At 52.2% G+C, this 17,030-nt stretch overlaps 5 protein-coding genes across 5 annotated transcripts; 2 read left to right on the top strand and 3 right to left on the bottom strand.

The window, feature by feature from the left end:
* Positions 1 to 2,785: 2,785 nt before the first annotated feature.
* On the top strand, positions 2,786 to 4,467 carry SAPIO_CDS5786 (Aspartyl aminopeptidase; the record flags this gene model as incomplete). The annotated part of the gene is made up of 2 exons (XM_016788039.1): positions 2,786 to 2,969; positions 3,071 to 4,467. 2 exons carry the CDS (start codon positions 2,786 to 2,788, stop codon positions 4,465 to 4,467), a joined length of 1,581 nt encoding a protein of 526 aa, XP_016642355.1.
* Positions 4,468 to 5,180: 713 nt separating this feature from the next.
* SAPIO_CDS5785 (uncharacterized protein) lies at positions 5,181 to 6,784 on the bottom strand (the record flags this gene model as incomplete). The annotated part of the gene is made up of 4 exons (XM_016788038.1): positions 5,181 to 5,507; positions 5,570 to 5,963; positions 6,079 to 6,600; positions 6,681 to 6,784. 4 exons carry the CDS (start codon positions 6,782 to 6,784, stop codon positions 5,181 to 5,183), a joined length of 1,347 nt encoding a protein of 448 aa, XP_016642354.1.
* A 3,789-nt stretch (positions 6,785 to 10,573) lies between these two features.
* Positions 10,574 to 11,875, top strand: SAPIO_CDS5784 (uncharacterized protein; the record flags this gene model as incomplete). Its single annotated transcript, XM_016788037.1, has 2 exons — positions 10,574 to 10,719; positions 10,804 to 11,875. The coding sequence occupies 2 exons, from the start codon at positions 10,574 to 10,576 to the stop codon at positions 11,873 to 11,875; spliced, it is 1,218 nt and encodes a 405-aa protein (XP_016642353.1).
* A 926-nt stretch (positions 11,876 to 12,801) lies between these two features.
* On the bottom strand, positions 12,802 to 14,693 carry SAPIO_CDS5783 (uncharacterized protein; the record flags this gene model as incomplete). The annotated part of the gene is made up of 2 exons (XM_016788036.1): positions 12,802 to 14,448; positions 14,553 to 14,693. 2 exons carry the CDS (start codon positions 14,691 to 14,693, stop codon positions 12,802 to 12,804), a joined length of 1,788 nt encoding a protein of 595 aa, XP_016642352.1.
* A 552-nt stretch (positions 14,694 to 15,245) lies between these two features.
* Positions 15,246 to 16,807, bottom strand: SAPIO_CDS5782 (putative aldehyde dehydrogenase-like protein; the record flags this gene model as incomplete). Its single annotated transcript, XM_016788035.1, has 2 exons — positions 15,246 to 16,620; positions 16,737 to 16,807. 2 exons carry the CDS (start codon positions 16,805 to 16,807, stop codon positions 15,246 to 15,248), a joined length of 1,446 nt encoding a protein of 481 aa, XP_016642351.1.
* Between the last annotated feature and the right edge of the window lie 223 nt (positions 16,808 to 17,030).

Genomic DNA, 17,030 nt, shown 5'->3' with positions numbered 1-17,030 from the left:
GTTCCTAGCTGGCTAGAGACCAGCTACGTCTATGTTAATATGCTCCAGCATATGGAATCTGCTAGACTCGAAAGGTGCACCGGGCTGAAGCCTCATGGAGTAGTGTGAAGCTTTGAGAAAGGCCAGGAGGAACGCGTGGAGGATAATGACTCTGATGTTGAACACTCCCCACATCTCTAGTTATTATGGGATATAGGGAAAATGCGCCTACTCCATGCAATCGTAGCCACGCCACGGTTAAGAATGTAGGAGGGAAGACCTAGTCGACAGCCCTTCCTGAGGAGAGACGTTTCCGCTTGGCCGCGAATAAAGCCTGAGAACCCATGCCTTCAACCACTCTTAATCGTCGAGTTTTCACATACCAAGTTCGGACAAGACAATTCCTGGCACTCAAGACTTGCTGAAGGGTAACGGGGTGAAATAAGACCTAAGAGTTCGCTGAATTCCCACGAATCACTGCATATGGACAGTTGTTGACTATTCGTAGCTCGATCCACTCTCGATAGATTTAGGTTCGAATACTTATACATGCCCAAAAAGATTTCAGACAGCGGTATTCCCCAAACGCGAACTACCTCTAGCCTTGTAAGACTAAGTCGAGTCCATACCCAGAACCAGGATCGTGTGGACCTAGATATCTGTAAATGTAACATCGGTCTTTCCACCTCTTCACGGAGGCGAGTAAGGGTATTCGAATCCGAGGAAGATGCTGAAGAGTTGAATACTGTGGTGACCGTGGTGGTCATGGTGATAATGGTGATAATGGAGTTGGTCCTAAGATCCGGGTCCACGCGCTTGAGGTTTAGGTTCGTGGGGGAGATTCAAGGCATGTTATGAGCTGAACTCCTAGTGAAAGCTTACACCCCGGATGCCTCGGGGCTGGGGATAGCGACCATGAAAGCCGGGTACTTCAGATGGATGGTCGGCGGGTAGAACAAGAGACTATATGCAGATGGAGACGCGTCCGAATGAGATATCTAAAAAGGGGACCGCCAAACAGAGCCGTCCGGGCCATTCCCAACCTTCGCTCGCGGCCCAAGGGGCGAACTAAAGTCTGAGCGAAAACACAGCAAGAAATTGGGTGGTGTAAGAGCGTGGAATGGGTTTGAAAGGCATCGAGACCGGGTCAAGACCTTGGCTGCAATCTGGCGTCAAGGTCCAGGGGTTGGCTACACCTCCTTCAGACTTCGGGAGGATGCCTTATTCTAGGTAGCGGGCGTAAAATATAGGCAAGGAGAACGGATCCGGGCACTTTTCTTAAGAATCTCCATCATTAGGGTGATCGCCGAGACGTCATCAAGTGTAGTGAGAATACGCATGTGCCGGAATGTCGCCCTTCTTAGCTTACACTTCCCACCCCGAATCAAACCCCGAGATCTCTTTCAATGACCAAGCAAGTTACGAGAAGGCCGAACGGATCATTCATATCGACAATTCTGTTTCCCATCGTATGGCTCACATTAGAAATTAAAACAAAGGGGGAATGACAGAGAAGCAGATCACTGAGAACAACCATGGTCGCTCTCCTTACGCCTTTTTTCACCATCTGGGCCATCTTGCTTGTCAGATTTGGACCTCGTATCAGGATAGTAGTTCTTGTCGTCGGTATTGTTTAATTCTAAGAAGATGCCGGCTCTTACCACTCCGGCTACTACGATGCCGTTCTATTGAATGGCTGATCGAATCCCAATGGCACGCCGAGTGGGTTGAGAGTGATACCCGCTCAATCCTCCGCGCTCGGCATGACGTTGTCGCCGTCTCAGCCCTTTTAGCTTTTACAGTCTCATAGAAGTAGGTGCATAACGAAGGTCTAGACTTGGATCATTCTGGCGGCTCGTCATCAAGGGGAGGGAAGACCTCCTTTATGACCCCTCTCTCGCAGTTCTGGCTTCGCGCAGTCAACGTGCGGGATATGAAGCGATTGGCCACCACTAGGAACACCCTACGAGATCAAAGGCTCTCCTAATATCTATTGGAGGGAGAGGCTGGTTAACGAGTTTCTATCCACGACTAGTAGAGCAATTTCGGAGAAGAACCCCACGTATAAGTTTGCAGCGACTTGATGCTCTTCAGAATGATGGTTTGACCAGTGAACCGTCTCCTCTGAGCCGGTGATATTGATATCCCGCTTCAACTCGATGAACTAGAGTGCTTTGCCTTCCCACTCCCCGGCCATGAGCAACTAATTAACTAATTATTGATTGCCGCAAAGATGGGCTAGTTAAACGGGGGAAAACAACCAACGAGAGGCGCTATACTAAAACGGTCAATATATTTTACACAAGCAGAACTGCAACACGAACCGCCAGTTCGTCTGGCATATGATATTAGTCCTTGTCGATACTCTGCAATCCCCGTCGAGTCGAGCGGAATTGAAAGGACGGAGCGAACCCGGTTACGGTCGGGGATCAGAATTCGAATGATCAATAATATCAATAATCGTGTCGTCGCAGGGAGGTGATTGAGTTCGACAGCGTGGCTCCAAAGCAAAAGTGCCCAGTGAACGTCAAATCGGAACCGTTCGAAGGTGAAATGGCGGGGCAAAAACGGGAAGTTGCCCTTGAATGGACCGCTGCAGTTGCACGCCACTTTACACCCCTTGCGTCCGTGAGCTTGCCTCTTCCCTCTCAACAAACCATATCGAAGCGGGATAAGTCCGGGACCTTAACACATTTAGCAACTCCGCATGCGATAAACATTAAACTGTAGCCAAGTCGTCCATTTCCCCCACCGCTCCATCCTCAGTCTTTTACCTTTTGTCCACCACGTCTCTCCCCCATTCTAAATGCTCAAGAGACCATCGTTCCTCCTGATGGTCTATCGCCCAGTAGCTTCTTCTCCCTCTATGGCTCAGAGAACCCGTATCCCAACCCGCTTGGTCGCCACAGCTTCCGCGACAGCTTCCCCGGACATGTCTTCACTCAACGCCGCCAAGGACTTTATTCGTTTTGTAAACGATTCTCCTACCCGTATGTTGAGACCGCGGGGATCGAACGTCGATGGATCCCCCCCCGGCCCCGCCTTCCTTCTCCAGCTTCACGTGCTAACGCTGCAAATCATCTCCTCTTAGCCTACCACGCTGTTGCCTCTGCCGTCTCTCGCCTCCAGAAGGCCGGCTTCGTCCACATCAAGGAAAAAGACCCCTGGGTATCCGAAATCCAGCCCGGCGGCAAGTACTTCATAACGCGCAACGCCTCGTCCATCATCGCCTTCGCCGTCGGTCGCAAATGGCGTCCCGGAAGCCCCATCGCCATGGTCGGCGCCCACACCGACTCGCCCTGCCTCCGCTTCAAGCCCGTGAGCAAGAAGACGAACGCGGGCTTCATGCAGGTCGGCGTCGAGACATACGGCGGCGGCATCTGGCACAGCTGGTTCGACAGGGACCTCGGAGTCGCTGGTCGCGTGCTCGTGAAGACCTCCGACGGCGCCATCGTCCCGCGCCTCGTCAAGATCGACAAGCCCGTTCTTCGCATCCCGACCCTGGCCATCCACCTCGATCGATCTGCCAACTTCGAACCTAACAAGGAGACCGAGCTCTTCCCCATCGCCGGGCTCGTCGAGGCCGAGCTCAACAAGGCCGATGAGAAGGACGTTGCAGCCGAGGCCGAGAACAAGCCCTTCCAACCCCTCGCCGCCATGGGCGAGCGCCACCACCCGCACATCGTCGACCTCATCGCCGAAACAGCCGGCGTATCCCCCTCCGACATTGTCGACTTCGAAATGCTCCTCTTCGACACCCAACCCCCCTGTCTCGGCGGCCTCAACGACGAGTTCATCTTCTCGGCCCGCCTCGACAATCTTAACATGGCATACTGCACCATCGTCGGCCTCCTCGAATCCTCCACCGACGCCTCCCTCGAAAACGACTCCACCATCCGTCTAGCCGCCTGCTTCGACCACGAGGAGATAGGTTCCCTCTCGGCCCAAGGCGCCAACTCCAGCTTCCTCCCCTCCATCCTCCGCCGCCTCGCAGCCGTCAAGGCCACCAACGACGACGACGCCAGCTGGGACGTCGAGCCCGACTCCTCCGCCGCCTTCGAGCAGACCCTCGCCCGCTCGTTCCTCATCTCCGCCGACATGGCCCACTCCGTCCACCCCAACTACGCCGGCAAGTACGAATCCGACCACCGCCCCGTCATGAACAAGGGAACCGTTATCAAGGTCAACGCCAACCAGCGCTACGCCACGAATTCCCCCGGTGTCGTCCTCGTACAGGAGTGCGCCCGCCGCGCTGAGGTGCCCCTCCAGCTCTTCGTTGTGCGCAACGATTCGCCTTGCGGCTCGACTATTGGCCCCATGCTGAGCGCCAAGATGGGCGTCAGGACTCTGGATCTGGGGAATCCCCAGTTGAGCATGCACAGTATCCGAGAGACGGGCGGTACCCACGACGTCAAGGTTGCTGTGGAGTTGTTTAGGTCATTTTACGAATCGTATGGTGAACTTGAAGAGAAGATTATTGTGGATTGAAGGAAGAGGGGTGGGGGTAGGTTAATTGGTCCGTTGACAGACGGCTTTCTTGGATGGAATATCATTGGCAACTTTAGACATCACAGCATGATTACGCATTTAAAGTACGAGGCCAAAACCTGCGAGACTGATTCGAGATCTAGAGAAGGTAGGAGATAGATCTATCCGCCTTGACACGATGACCTCAGATTCGGGTTTGTAGTTTATCATTACACGAATGATAAAACAAAGACGAAAGAACTTTCAAGTCATTCAAATCTTTCTTTTTCTCTCTTAATTTGGTCTCCGATGCCACCTATGATACATATAACTTGGTAAACCCACCCCCCAATCCTTTATAACCCCCCTAACGGCAGTATAAACAGAGAAGAAGAAAAAGAAAAAAATAAAAATAAAAGCATAATCTCAAACGCCGGTCCAGCGAAATTCGGTTCAACAACTCATTATTCTAATCGAAGGGGGTGATGGTGTTGGCAATGTTCTAGAAGAAAGAGAAAGAACTGATAAAAAGTTAGGAGGTTGAGGAGAAGCGGATCGTCATCGAGAAGAAAAGTGCGGCCAAGGACGACCGCAAAGGGGTAAACGGGGGTAGAGAGGCGCACTCTGCGCATCGTCGACGGGCCAGCGAGGCCGAATCATTTTCATCGTTACGGACTCCGGCGCACAAGGTGCAGTTGCTTTCGGCTTTGACCTATCGTCGAGAGGTCTAATCCTTACTTGCCATCACCTTCAGGTTTCTTCCCTTCCTCAGCGGGCTTCTCTTCAGCGGGCTTTTCCTCTGAAGCCTTGTCATCGGGCGTCTTTTCGGACTGGCCTTCGGATCCGTTCTCGGGAGCTGGCTTCTCCTTTTGTTCTTCCGGTTTCTCCTTCTCCTTCTCCTCTGTCTCCTTTCCCTTCTCCTTTTCGTCGGCCTCCTTCTGCTTCTTTTCCTCCTCTTCCTTCTTTTTCTTTTCCTCTTCTTCCTTCTTCTTCTTCTCCTCTTCCTCCTTCTTCTTCTTTTCCTCCTCCGCCTTTTTCTTTGCCTCTTCCTCTGCCTTCTTCTGAAATTGTTGTCAGTGATTACTTGCCAATGACAAAAGGCTGATCAGCCAAATCAACGCACCTTTTCAGAATCCTTCTTCCCGAAGAATCCCTCGCCATTGTCGCCTTCGCAGCGTTCCCTCTCAAGCTTCATGTCCATAATCATGCTCAACTCAGGGCAGTACTCAAAAATCTTCTTACGCTGTGCCTGGTTCTTCCAGACTTCGTCCCTGAGATTCTTGCCCTCCCGCACGTGGAAACCCATGGCGTTGTCGAAGTAGACGTCCTCGACGGCGAGTCTACCCTGGTCGCCGGCAGCGACTTTGTGATTGGGGAGAACCCAGAGGCGCTTGCCGAACCACTCATCTTCGGGCTCGGTATCGTTGTATCGCTCTTGGAAGGTCAAGACTTGGCGGATGGCGCTGACGCGGCGAAGCGAGAGTCCACCGTTTCCGGAGAATCGGTCATTGGCGCTCCTGTGAACACCCTCCTTGTCAGTAAACTTACTCTTGAGAAAATCGTAAATAACGGGAGGGCGCTAGGTCGTGTGCTTGCGCTCCCCAACAATGCTCGTCTAGATTATCCACATACCTTGGCGCGCCAGCCCAGCTCCAGTCGAGCCAGTCATTCAAGCTAGTTTCCGAATTTGCGCACATGATGCTGTCGGACTCGTATTTGAGAATCCACTCGACACCGGGCATAAACTCGTCGTAGAAGCGCATATCGGTAAGGGTACGGAAGACATGTTCCTTGCTTTCGATGCTCCATGGGGAAGGAAGGACCATGAGGTCAAGTTTGCCAATGATCTGCTGGTGTTTGATGGTGAAGGCACGGCCGACGCTGACGACGCTCTTCTCGGAGCCGATAAAGAGGAACCTCCAATCGGGAGGGACCACAGAAATCATATGTAGGATATGGGGAACAAGATGGGGGATCGGGCGGGGCTCGATGAGAAGGGCGACCTTTTGACTGTTGTACTTTGCGCGGGGGTCCTCGTCGACTTTCCAGTCCACCTTAAGTTTGGGGATTTTTTGCCTCGCCTCGGACAGTCGGGATTTGAATTCGGCTTGTATCATGGGGCTGAAGTGTGGTAATAGGCCGGCGATGAGCCATCTGTTCGAATCAAAAACTGTTAGAATAAGGCTCGAGACAGCACGTCCAGTTGGTAGGGGAAGGGAGGTAGAATGGCGTACGTTAGAACTAGAGAGAACACCACAAGGATGCGGACCTTGGTTATGTGTTGAGCAGCCTTGATAAAATGTGGCCGCAAGGCGAGGGTAGATGAAATGACAGCCATGTTGGCTAGAAAGAGAGTGTGGTGTGAGTATTAAAAGTCAGGTAAGGACGTGAACCGAGACTGGAAAAAAAATATATCGAACGACAAAGAAGAATGAATGCAGTTCAAGGCTGTGTCATGAATTAAGAACCAGTAGATGATCAAGGAAGTAATACACCACCATCAACGAGACTTGATCAAGCGCATCTCATCTTCACAACACACTTGGGTAGTTGGGTGAAGTGGAAGTGGTGATGGTTGGAGATGGAGACCTTTCTTGGCTGATGGATGTAAAGTTAAGATCTAACGCTCGGTCTTGTCTGCGAAGCGAAGTCAAGGACAGGGATGGGTCGTGGATCAATGTGGGCGAAATGCAATTTCAGGGGGCGACCCACTAGGACTTGACGAGTTTGACGGCAAGACTTCGTACTTCGTACTTTGCTGGAGCAAGGAATCGATTGCATTGGGGCCAAAAAATCGATACAAAACCCAATTGGTGCATGAGATAATTACTTTACTCCTGCCCCCTTTGGGAAAGGGGGTCTGGGGCGAGAACGGAAGGAGAATCTAGCATCCCACTGTTCTTCATGTACTTCGTAACATGTAATACAATACGATCCTGCCAGCGTGTATTCCACGTATTGTATAAAAGGTACATAGAAGTCCTTCCAACAGGATCGCCGTTCCCGCCTCGCTATGGGCGGACATGTGGACCCACGCGTCCATTCCAACCAAAACCGTTGCTGTATTCGGGTACAGGCGACACACTAGTACTGAGTGCGGCTTGAAATTAGTATGCACTGTGTACACATACTACTTTTTTCGGAAACCCTGACAATTTGCTACTCTCGGAGCGCCGTCCCTGACTGGACCAGACACTCTATGTATCACCCCACTGTGTCAATGTTGGTGGATTTTGATTGCGAACACCATTACGAAGCACGAAGAAGCATGGCAGAACGGGGAGCGTCTGTGACATTGCTTCGTAAGATACTCATGCACATCGTGATATCTGTCCAACTCGGCGCTTCACCAAGACATAGACCGGCTCGTTATGTTTGGTTACACGGAATCAATGCTGTTTGCTTGAGCAGATCCTAATCAAAGGGAAAACCGGAAGAAGAGCAAGAAGAGGGAAAGGCTGGAAAGAGAGAAGCCGCGAGATAGTTTACTTTGGGCCTGTGCTTCGTAGAATACGTCGTATTGCCTTCTTCTCCTCCACCTCATCCCTGCTTAGGTCTCGCGACTCTACTGCTCATGACGAACATCAGCCCGATAGTCATCGATTAGTTGAATTTACGCATCCTTGAGAGACAACGGGCATCGGAGAACCTCGAGTGTTGTCTCAAGTCCACTGTAATTTTTGCTCCCGTTCCTCCCGTGTGAGGCTGAGTAAGAACTAACCTACTTGTCTTATTTATGTCAAACAAACTTCCACACGTTTCAGAAAAACTTGTGGACTATTAAAACTTGAGATACCTTTGTATTGGAGGACGGAGTAGATCAGCGATGCGCAACGCGCACCACCAATTTCGATAAGCGAGGAGCCCTGTATTGATTGGTTGGGCCAGGGTTGTAATATAATTGCACAATCTTCCTCCCAGTATCTGCAAGAAAGCACGACCGGGGGAGGAATGGGGCTGAGATAAGAGTCTGGCCCGAAGAATAAGGTGGGGAGGGGGAAAAAAGGCCCCAAAAGGGGAGAGAAAAAGGACGGGAACAAATGGGAAGAAAAAAAAGGCTCCTGGTTGGATCCTGTGCCATGATCCTACGCTCACACAAGTAATACGAAGTATGACCGCGGAGAAGCTCGGGGGCACCAACTCAATTCCCCGTCTGAATTTGAGAGCGATGGATAGTGAAAAGGGCTTGGTCCTGAAGTTATTTTAAGGTCAACCACTTCACTGACCAGGTTTTTGATTATCTCCAGGACGGCTCGGTAATATTAGAAGAGGAAATAGATGCCGGGGTATCAATATATTCAGCGGGATGTGGATGGGCGGGATCCCCAAGTCAACGGAAAGCGGAGGCGATTTATTGTCGAATGCTGCAAAGGCGGACATCAGTAAGCATCATTGAGATACTTCGTACGAAGTACGAGAAAAGACATTCTTGATCGTGGATGGTTTCCCATCACTTCATCCTCATCCAAAACAGTTTCCCCAGGGCCTGGTTCCCTTGTCGCTTTTAGTACTTTACAGGACTCGGGAGCAAGCAGCATTTAACACGAGGTTTTCCTTTTCCTCTTTTCTTGCCGAATGTGACATCAAATTGCTTAGCGGTCAATCAATACTTGTACAGGTGACACTCGGGAACTTCGTTGCGTTTGGGTTACTTGCACTTTGCGACAGGACAGTTACGCATGACTTGTCCTTCGGCGTACCTTATACTTGGTACGAATACAAGGAGTGGTTGTCCCAGAGAAAGGGATACCTGCGGTTGCCCCTGGCTTGCGCTGCCCTATGGAGACGACAGTTACGCTCAGATCGAGGAAGGTGGGTTGTGGAGCGAAGAAGGAAAGACGACGAAGTTGGGGGCCAAGGAAGGAAACTACGAAAGTATTTCATACGAAGCACCTTCGCACTCCCGTAACTTATAAATGGGCCTGAAACTGGATTCTGATGAGGACTGCGAAGTAAACCATCAATGATCCCTTTCTGACAACCGTTGCGCCAAATGCCAAATAGGATCAATGAAGGGATGGTGCAGGTGTCATGCTCTTGAATACGAAGTACCATCGAGAAAGATGGAAGGACGACCACCGCCATTGGCCAGCCGTGAGTGGTGAAAGGAAGACAAACCATCGAATCATACCATGTGGGTGCTAGAGTTAGTGGACTCGCTAGAAGCGCATGGCGTTCAGGGGTACTAAAACGGCATCAATCGGAGCTTTCCCAGGAATTGGAGTTCATGTCCTGGTTCTTGGCTCGAGTTTCAATGTTGGATACTGCTGGCGTTGGTACTTCGTACTTCGAGTCAGTTTGTCCCTGAAAATTTTCCGCTCTTCATGTGGAACAAGACCAAGGCCAGACCCGCCAAGGCTTTCCTTTCCCTCCTTTGCATTTTGATTTTTGTTCTTTGTACCATATTTTCTTCTTTCCTTTGTTACGCTTTTTCCAGGTTCCAGAGCTGATCCTTGGGCTTCGGTGACAATTGTTCGGGTTGTGCGTAGAACCGTGCACAGAACACTGTGTACAAAATCAAGCTCAGCCCGCCAGGTAAATTGCCTTGATCCCTCGAGGTGGGACAGCACCTGCCCATCGGTTGTAGTACGCATACAGTCCCCGTCATAATATTCGCCCGGTTTGGCCCACGGAACAGGACGCTCGCCCCCTACCTCCTTCCCCAGGACAGTGGCTCTCCAACTCGTCCCCATCCCCCTTTTGCTCCACGCCAACGAGAAAATTGATCCTTGACAGGACAAGCGCCATCAACCGTGGAAGTATCACGCAAAACTTCCTCCACCTTTCCACCAGGACGCGAATTCTTCTGCTTTGTTCCGATCACGCGGAAAACACTTTATTGCCTGCTTGAATCCTCTGTCGGTTATTTCAATTCAGCCTGGTCGCGTCGCTTGGCTGTGCGAGCTCAAGAGCCTGGCTCGAACCACTGCCAAGACTAGGGGCTTTTCAACATCTTCGAACGCAACGCTCCCAATCCCACTCTCAATGGTTACGTCTCCATCTCTCTGAGAACAGCAGATATCATCCACGCCGCTGTGGGTTGAAGCACCCGGCCACTGGCCTTGACCGAACCCAAGTTTATCCTCTCTGACCGATCACCTACGCACTTCCTCATACAATCGCCATCATGTCTTCCGAAGCCGCCGCCCCCCTCCTCGGCCAAAACTCCCCGAGCCTTAAGAGACTCCTTCCGAAACTCGCTGCTCTTCCTTTCGCGATATGGAACCATATGAGCAGACGCTCACGCATACTAAGCGGCCTAGCCGTCTTCATGTCAGTAATAGCCCTGCGCAAACCTCCTGCTTGTGTCGTTCCTCCCTGCGCTGTGATCTAACTTTATATTTTTTGATGCAACAGACTTGTGGCAATGGGCCTAACTTCCCAGAGCGGCGTAGCCCCCCCGGTTCCTAGGATATCAGTCCAATACCCTCACTCAGCTTTCAACGAGTCCAAAGTCGCCCTCCTCATTGAAAACCGACCAAACCCTATCCTCGCCCCTCTGATGCTGCATTTCATGGCCGTCGTTCCCCCCGATTGGCGATTCCGCTTCATGGGCTCCCCAGAGTCTGTCGAGCACATCAACAAGTCCGTGGCCATCCGCGAACAGGTCAACGCCGGCAAGCTCGATCTCACCTACATCCCCACCAACATGAGCACGGCTGGCCAGGAGATGATTTCTCGTTTCCTCACGACCCTGTGGCTCTACGAAACGGTCCTCCAGCCCGCCGAGTGGCTCCTCGTTTTCCAGACCGATAGTATCCTCTGCGCCAATTCCAGGCTCAGTCTCAACGACTTCCTCGAGTACGACTGGATCGGCGCCCCCTGGCACCCCAATGGCAGGTGGGGTGGTAATGGCGGCCTCTCCCTCCGCCGTGTCAGCACCATGATCGACGTTCTCAGGAACCAGGTTCGTGTCGAGGACTCCGAGCCCGAGGATGTCTGGTTGGCCGAGCGCGTGTCCCACCACCCCGGCGCCATTATCGCCAATGGCACCGTCTCTATGACCTTCTCTGGAGAGCAGCATACCGGCGAAAAGGTCCACCTCGACGATGACGAAATGATCCGCAAGTACGGCTCCATCCTCGCTGCCGCTGAGGCGGGTGAATACGTCCGCGACATTGACGGCTGGCGCGATGGATTCTACGAGCCTATGGGCTACCACACTGGCGGTTCAGGAAGTCACCTCCACCGTGGCGTCTGGGGTTCTCCCGAGATGAGGAGACACATCTGGAAGTACTGCCCCGAGGTGAAGATGACCCTCGCCATGGATGCGGCCAAATACGTACCCGGCGAGTGCAATGCCAACTGGGCGAAGAGGGATTTGACAGGTGCCTCGACCGAGGAAATGGATAGCGCGTATCCCTACGGTACCGAGATTATTGATGGCGAGGAGTATCCCCTGCTCCCGCCCGGTCTCACGCCGTTCTAATGAGACAAAATGAGAATGAAAAAAAAGATGCGCGGAAATAGGGTTTGTACGATGTGGGCGGAAATGACTTTTTTTCTTCCTTAATTTTTCTTCCTTTTTTTTTCCCATTTTGTTTCAATTTTTCTCGTGGTATGAGACAAGATTTGTCTCAATTCCAAGGCTAGCGGAAGGTTGCTGTTCCCCTATTACTCGCATATCAAGACGAAAGAAGAAAGATATGCCCCTTTATATTGAGAAACAAACAAGAACGGTGTTTTCACAGGACTAACTCGCCACTTGGGCTTCAGTTTTCATTTCACATAGATATTTGCATAATTCTTCGGAGAGGAGAGGAGGGGAGAGGAGGAGCTTAAGGCGTCTTCAAACTGATTTTTTTTCTTTTTTTCATACATGTACATGTACTTTTTTATAGGTTGTTTTTGTTGTGTTCGGTCTTGAATTTCCTTCTTATTCTCTCAACCTAGACTTGCGAAGAAACCCATTTTACTTTCACATGAAGACAAATTTTCACTCAATGTGTTGTGAGTTCCGGGATTCATGACTTGAGAGAGGTTATATCGAGACTCGTATTGTTTTCTCGTGACGCTATCTTTAAAACGTCGATGTATCTCTAATGATAGCTCAGGGAAAATCAACCAGGAGTAGTAGAGACGGCGCAAACAGGGAAAGGGTTGGAAAGTGTGCCGTGAGCTTCTTTCTAATATGATGCAGTCCTCCTCCTCCCTTTCCAGACTTTTGTTGCGAAACTCCTCTCCGTGCATACATTAAGCTGACAGGAGCAAAACCAATGTAATAAACGCCGTGGCGGGAAAGAAGGAAACGAGAGAAGGAAGAAAAGGATACAGAGAAACAACCAAAAATACAAGTAATCATGTTAAAACAAGACATCAAACGGTGTAGTCTGCGTCAGCCTAGCCAACACTTCTTCAACCACCCACAGCTTGTCCGATAGCTCCCGCAATCTGCCCAAACAAGACGCCCCGGAAGACATCCTCGCCCATCTTCTCAGCCCAATACCCTTGCTCCCTGAGCTTCTCCTTCCACAGCTCCTTCTGTTTCGTCGTGAGCTCATCCCACGAGGACGCCTTCCCCTGCGCCTCATCGTAGTCCACGCCCGCCTGAATCTGGACGCCATCATCGCCCGTCAGGACAGGTTCTTCGCGTAGGACGACATTTTGGTGCGTCGATCGGGGGACATCACCAAGCACCCTGTTGATGAACTCGTCCTGGGGATTGCGCAGGGTACCGTAGGGGTTGAAGTACTTGCTCGCACCGAGGATGGGCGGGCTGGAGCCGACTATCTCGAGTAGGGCCTGGGCCACGATGGCGAGGATGAGGACTATGACGGAGAGGGAGATTATGAGGGGCTTCGTGGCGGGGTTGGTGGACTTGGCTGCGACAATGTATCGGACTGGTCGGGGGGGGCCGCCGCGGCGGGCCGGGGCGGATTTATCGACGAACTTCTTGAGGGGGATTGAGTGGACGACAACGGTGTTGACCATGGATATGCTGGCGAGCTTAATGGCCAGGGGCCGGGTATTTCCAGACGTCTTCGGGGCGGTAAATGGTGAAAAGGCGAGGCCGGTGATTTGGAGAGGATGTGCGTCTTTGATGGTGTGGAGGGGGAAGAGTTCGAAGAGCACAGAGATGGTCTGAATGAATTTATGTTCTAGCGTGTAGAGTGATATCGAAGAGTCGTGGCCCGCTACGGCGATGAGGAACTGCACGCGATCAATCTTGGCGCCGGGCGATGTGGGCGGCGTGAGATTGCTAACCGCGAGTGCGGTGGCTTGGCCAACCCTCTTGGGTAGCTTCGTCGTGATAGCCACCCGCCCGTTCTCGCCATCCTTCGTGGGTAGCCTAATACCCTGAAGTAGAACGCCAGACCTCTTTGGAAGGTTCGCGATCGCTAAGATGAAGTTGGGCGTAAGATACCTGATGCACCGGAACTGCGCTCGAGGCGCACCCGTTCCCTCGTTGTGCGGCGTCGTGAACACCAGCTTAGGATCCTCACCCTTGCCCTTGACCACGCCCACTGTATAAATCTCATACTCGTGGCAGTACGCGAGCTGATAAGAATCCTCGCCCGTTTGGAGTAAGTCGATGTCGTCCGCTTGCCTGGTGAGCTCCACCTTGCCCTTGCTCTTGGGAACGACAGACCCCGTAGGCGAAACCTCGAAGAGGGCAATCTCGTGGTCCTTTCCTAGACCCGAGGCAGCGGCCCCCAATTGCGTACCCGAGGAAGACGGCGCTCCGAGACGGAGTAGCCGCTGATACTCCTCAGGATGTGTAGCGGAGAAAAGCGCCGTGCGCGAAAGCTCGCTGACGTTTGCGGAGGGAACGGCAGCGCCGGCGGCAGCGCGAGTCTTGGTGCTTTCGACGGAGAAGACGCGGAGGTGTTCGTTCTTTCCCTTTGCTAGCTCGGCTGGGCTCGAGTTTATACCGGCATAGACGAGGGTGGACTTGCCCTTTCGGGGGCCAACCGCGAGAGAGGACACGGAGTCTTCATCACGGCTAAGATCGGCCTCGCCAGCAACGATGAGGTCATCCGGGGTTGGGGAGTTGAGGACAGTCTATAAACGGACACACAGGAATCATTTAGTCATGCATATTATAAGGAACACCTTCCTGGTTGCATCATTCGCAAGAAAGGAGGAGGTGGAGGGAAAGAGCTTACAATTTTGTTGCCAACACCACTCCGTCCTGCGCCACCTCCACCTCCTACCACTAACCTCGTCGGATCTTGAGGATCAAAGTCGCACGCATAGAGCGGGTAGGAGAGTGTCAGCTTCGCGCTGGGAAAGTCGGGCGGCGCCATGTTGCTGGGCCTGGGGATAGCTCTGGGATCTGGGATGGGTGTCTGTGATTTGGAAGCGAGAGGCTCAAAGTGCGACCGGGGGTGATATTTCTTTGTTTAACTCTGTCGACTCGGTTTGTGGTGTTTTATATCCTCTAGATACACGTATTAAAAGATGAGGAACAGAGTTGGCCAGATACGGAAAGTTGGTTTGGTGACGTTGTTGGGGACGCCGTCATATGACGAAAATCACCAGCTTAGGCCAGACTGGCACCTTCAAGCCTTCTCCTTGCCAGAATAACTGAAGCTTGCAGGTAGCTCTCCCCGATTGCGAGCTTGTGATTGGTTGATTTTGTTCTTCATTAGTGCACTTGCTGGCAGGTGTTACAGATCGTCATGATTTCTATTAAGACCCTTGAGATCTCCGGTTTTATGTAAATCCTATTATACCCTCAACACCACAGGAAAGGGATATGCCATGGGATGCTGGGAAATTTAGAGTCTTTTGTCTATTTATGCGAATGGTAGATGTGACGATCCTAACTTGGCAGCGCTCTCTTGAGAGCAGGGACTCTACTCATCTGTTAGGTTTACATGAACCGACTTGATGTTGCAGTACGCCGCGAGACCAGCCTCTCCCAGTTCCCTGCCGATCCCAGACTGCTTCACCCCACCAAACGGTGCTCTGACATCAGAGTCATCGGTGCTGTTAATAAATACCACGCCGGCCTCGATTTCCCTGGCAGTCTTATGCGCCCGCACGAGATCCCTAGTGAAGACCATAGCACCAAGACCATACGTGGTGTCATTTGCAATCTCTATCGCCTCCTCATCGGTAGAGAAGGGAATAACGACAGCGCAGGGACCGAAAATCTCTTCGCGGGAAATCTTCATGCTTGATTTGACGTTGGAAAAGAGTGTCGGCTCAATAAAGTAACCCTTTCCTGAAGCCACCTTAGCGGGGCGACCGCCGACCACTAACTTGGCACCTTCATCGACACCGGACTTGAAGTAGCTCAGAACACGATCGTACTGCTCCTTGGAAACCTGCGGTCCTTGGAAAGTGGCCTTTTCGAAAGGATCGCCAATCACGGAGACGTTCTTGACCTGCTTCGTAAACTCGTCGACAAATTGATCCATAACCTTCTCATGCACAAGCAGCCTGGAATTTGCCGTACAAATCTGTCCCGAGTTTGACATGATGCCGAGGTGCGCATGCTTTGCAGCCTGGGCGACATTGGCATCCTCGAATACAAGGAGAGGAGACTTGCCGCCCGTCTCGAGCGTGATGTTCTTCATGGTCTTGGAGGCGAGCCGCATAATCTCCTTTCCCGTGGCCGTGCTACCCGTGAAGGCGATCTTGTCGACATTGGGATGCTCAACAAGCGCCACTCCCGCTTCCCGTCCGTAGCCGTTGATGATATTTACCACGCCCGAAGGGAACCCCGCATCTCGGATGAGATTAGCGACATAAAGCATCGACAAAGGCGTCACCTCCGAGAGCTTCAACACCACCGTATTCCCGCACGCCAGCGCAGGACCCAACTTCCACCCCGCCATGGCCAGAGGGTAGTTCCAAGGGATGATCTGCCCACAGACGCCCACGGGCTCCTTGATGGTGTACGCCATCTTGTCCGGACCGGCATCAATGACCTGGCCGAAGTTCTTGTCGCTGAAGCCAGCATAGTAGCGCATGACCTGGGTGAACTGCGGGATGTCGGACTCGAGGGAGACGGTGTATGGTTTGCCGTTGTCAAGTGTCTCGATGGTGGCGATGACCTCGGCGTTTTGCTCGACGAGGTCGGCGAGCTTGTGGAGGAGAGCTCCACGATCGGTTCCGGAAAGGCGCTTCCATGAGGGGTCCTTCAGAGCCGCGCGGGCAGCCGTGACGGCTTTGTGGACGTCATCAGGGGTTGCCGAGTAGACTGAGCAGATTTCACCTTCCGTCCTAGTAAATCGCGTCAGTCAAGGATATACTTTATACGAGGCCTGGTCGAAGAACTAGAAATGGCCCACGTTGGGTTTATAGATGTGAGTTTCTGGCCGTTGCTGCTCGCAACGAACTCATTGTTGATGAAGAGACCAACCGGCTGGTTCCACTTCTTTCCGTTCGGGGCCGTGAGCGGTACCTCCATCGCGGCGGTAGAGTATGAAGCACACCGGAAGCCGGTTCTCTGGATATGACAAGATGTATGATGCCAGAAAATCCCGTACACTGGTCGGGACGAAGTTGCTGACTCGAGGATGGAAGCTGCTATCGACCGAGGTGAGTGAAGGTGTAACATCATGCGCAGGCCATGAGGTGGAGGAGAAACCACCACCTTTGACCTCGAAGTGAGGGGACGCGGGGTCAATTCA

This window comes from Scedosporium apiospermum (genome assembly GCF_000732125.1).
Source record: "Scedosporium apiospermum strain IHEM 14462 chromosome Unknown SEQ_SAPIO_0099, whole genome shotgun sequence".
NCBI lineage: Eukaryota > Fungi > Ascomycota > Sordariomycetes > Microascales > Microascaceae > Scedosporium > Scedosporium apiospermum.
This window is presented reverse-complemented; position numbering and strand designations above follow the sequence as displayed.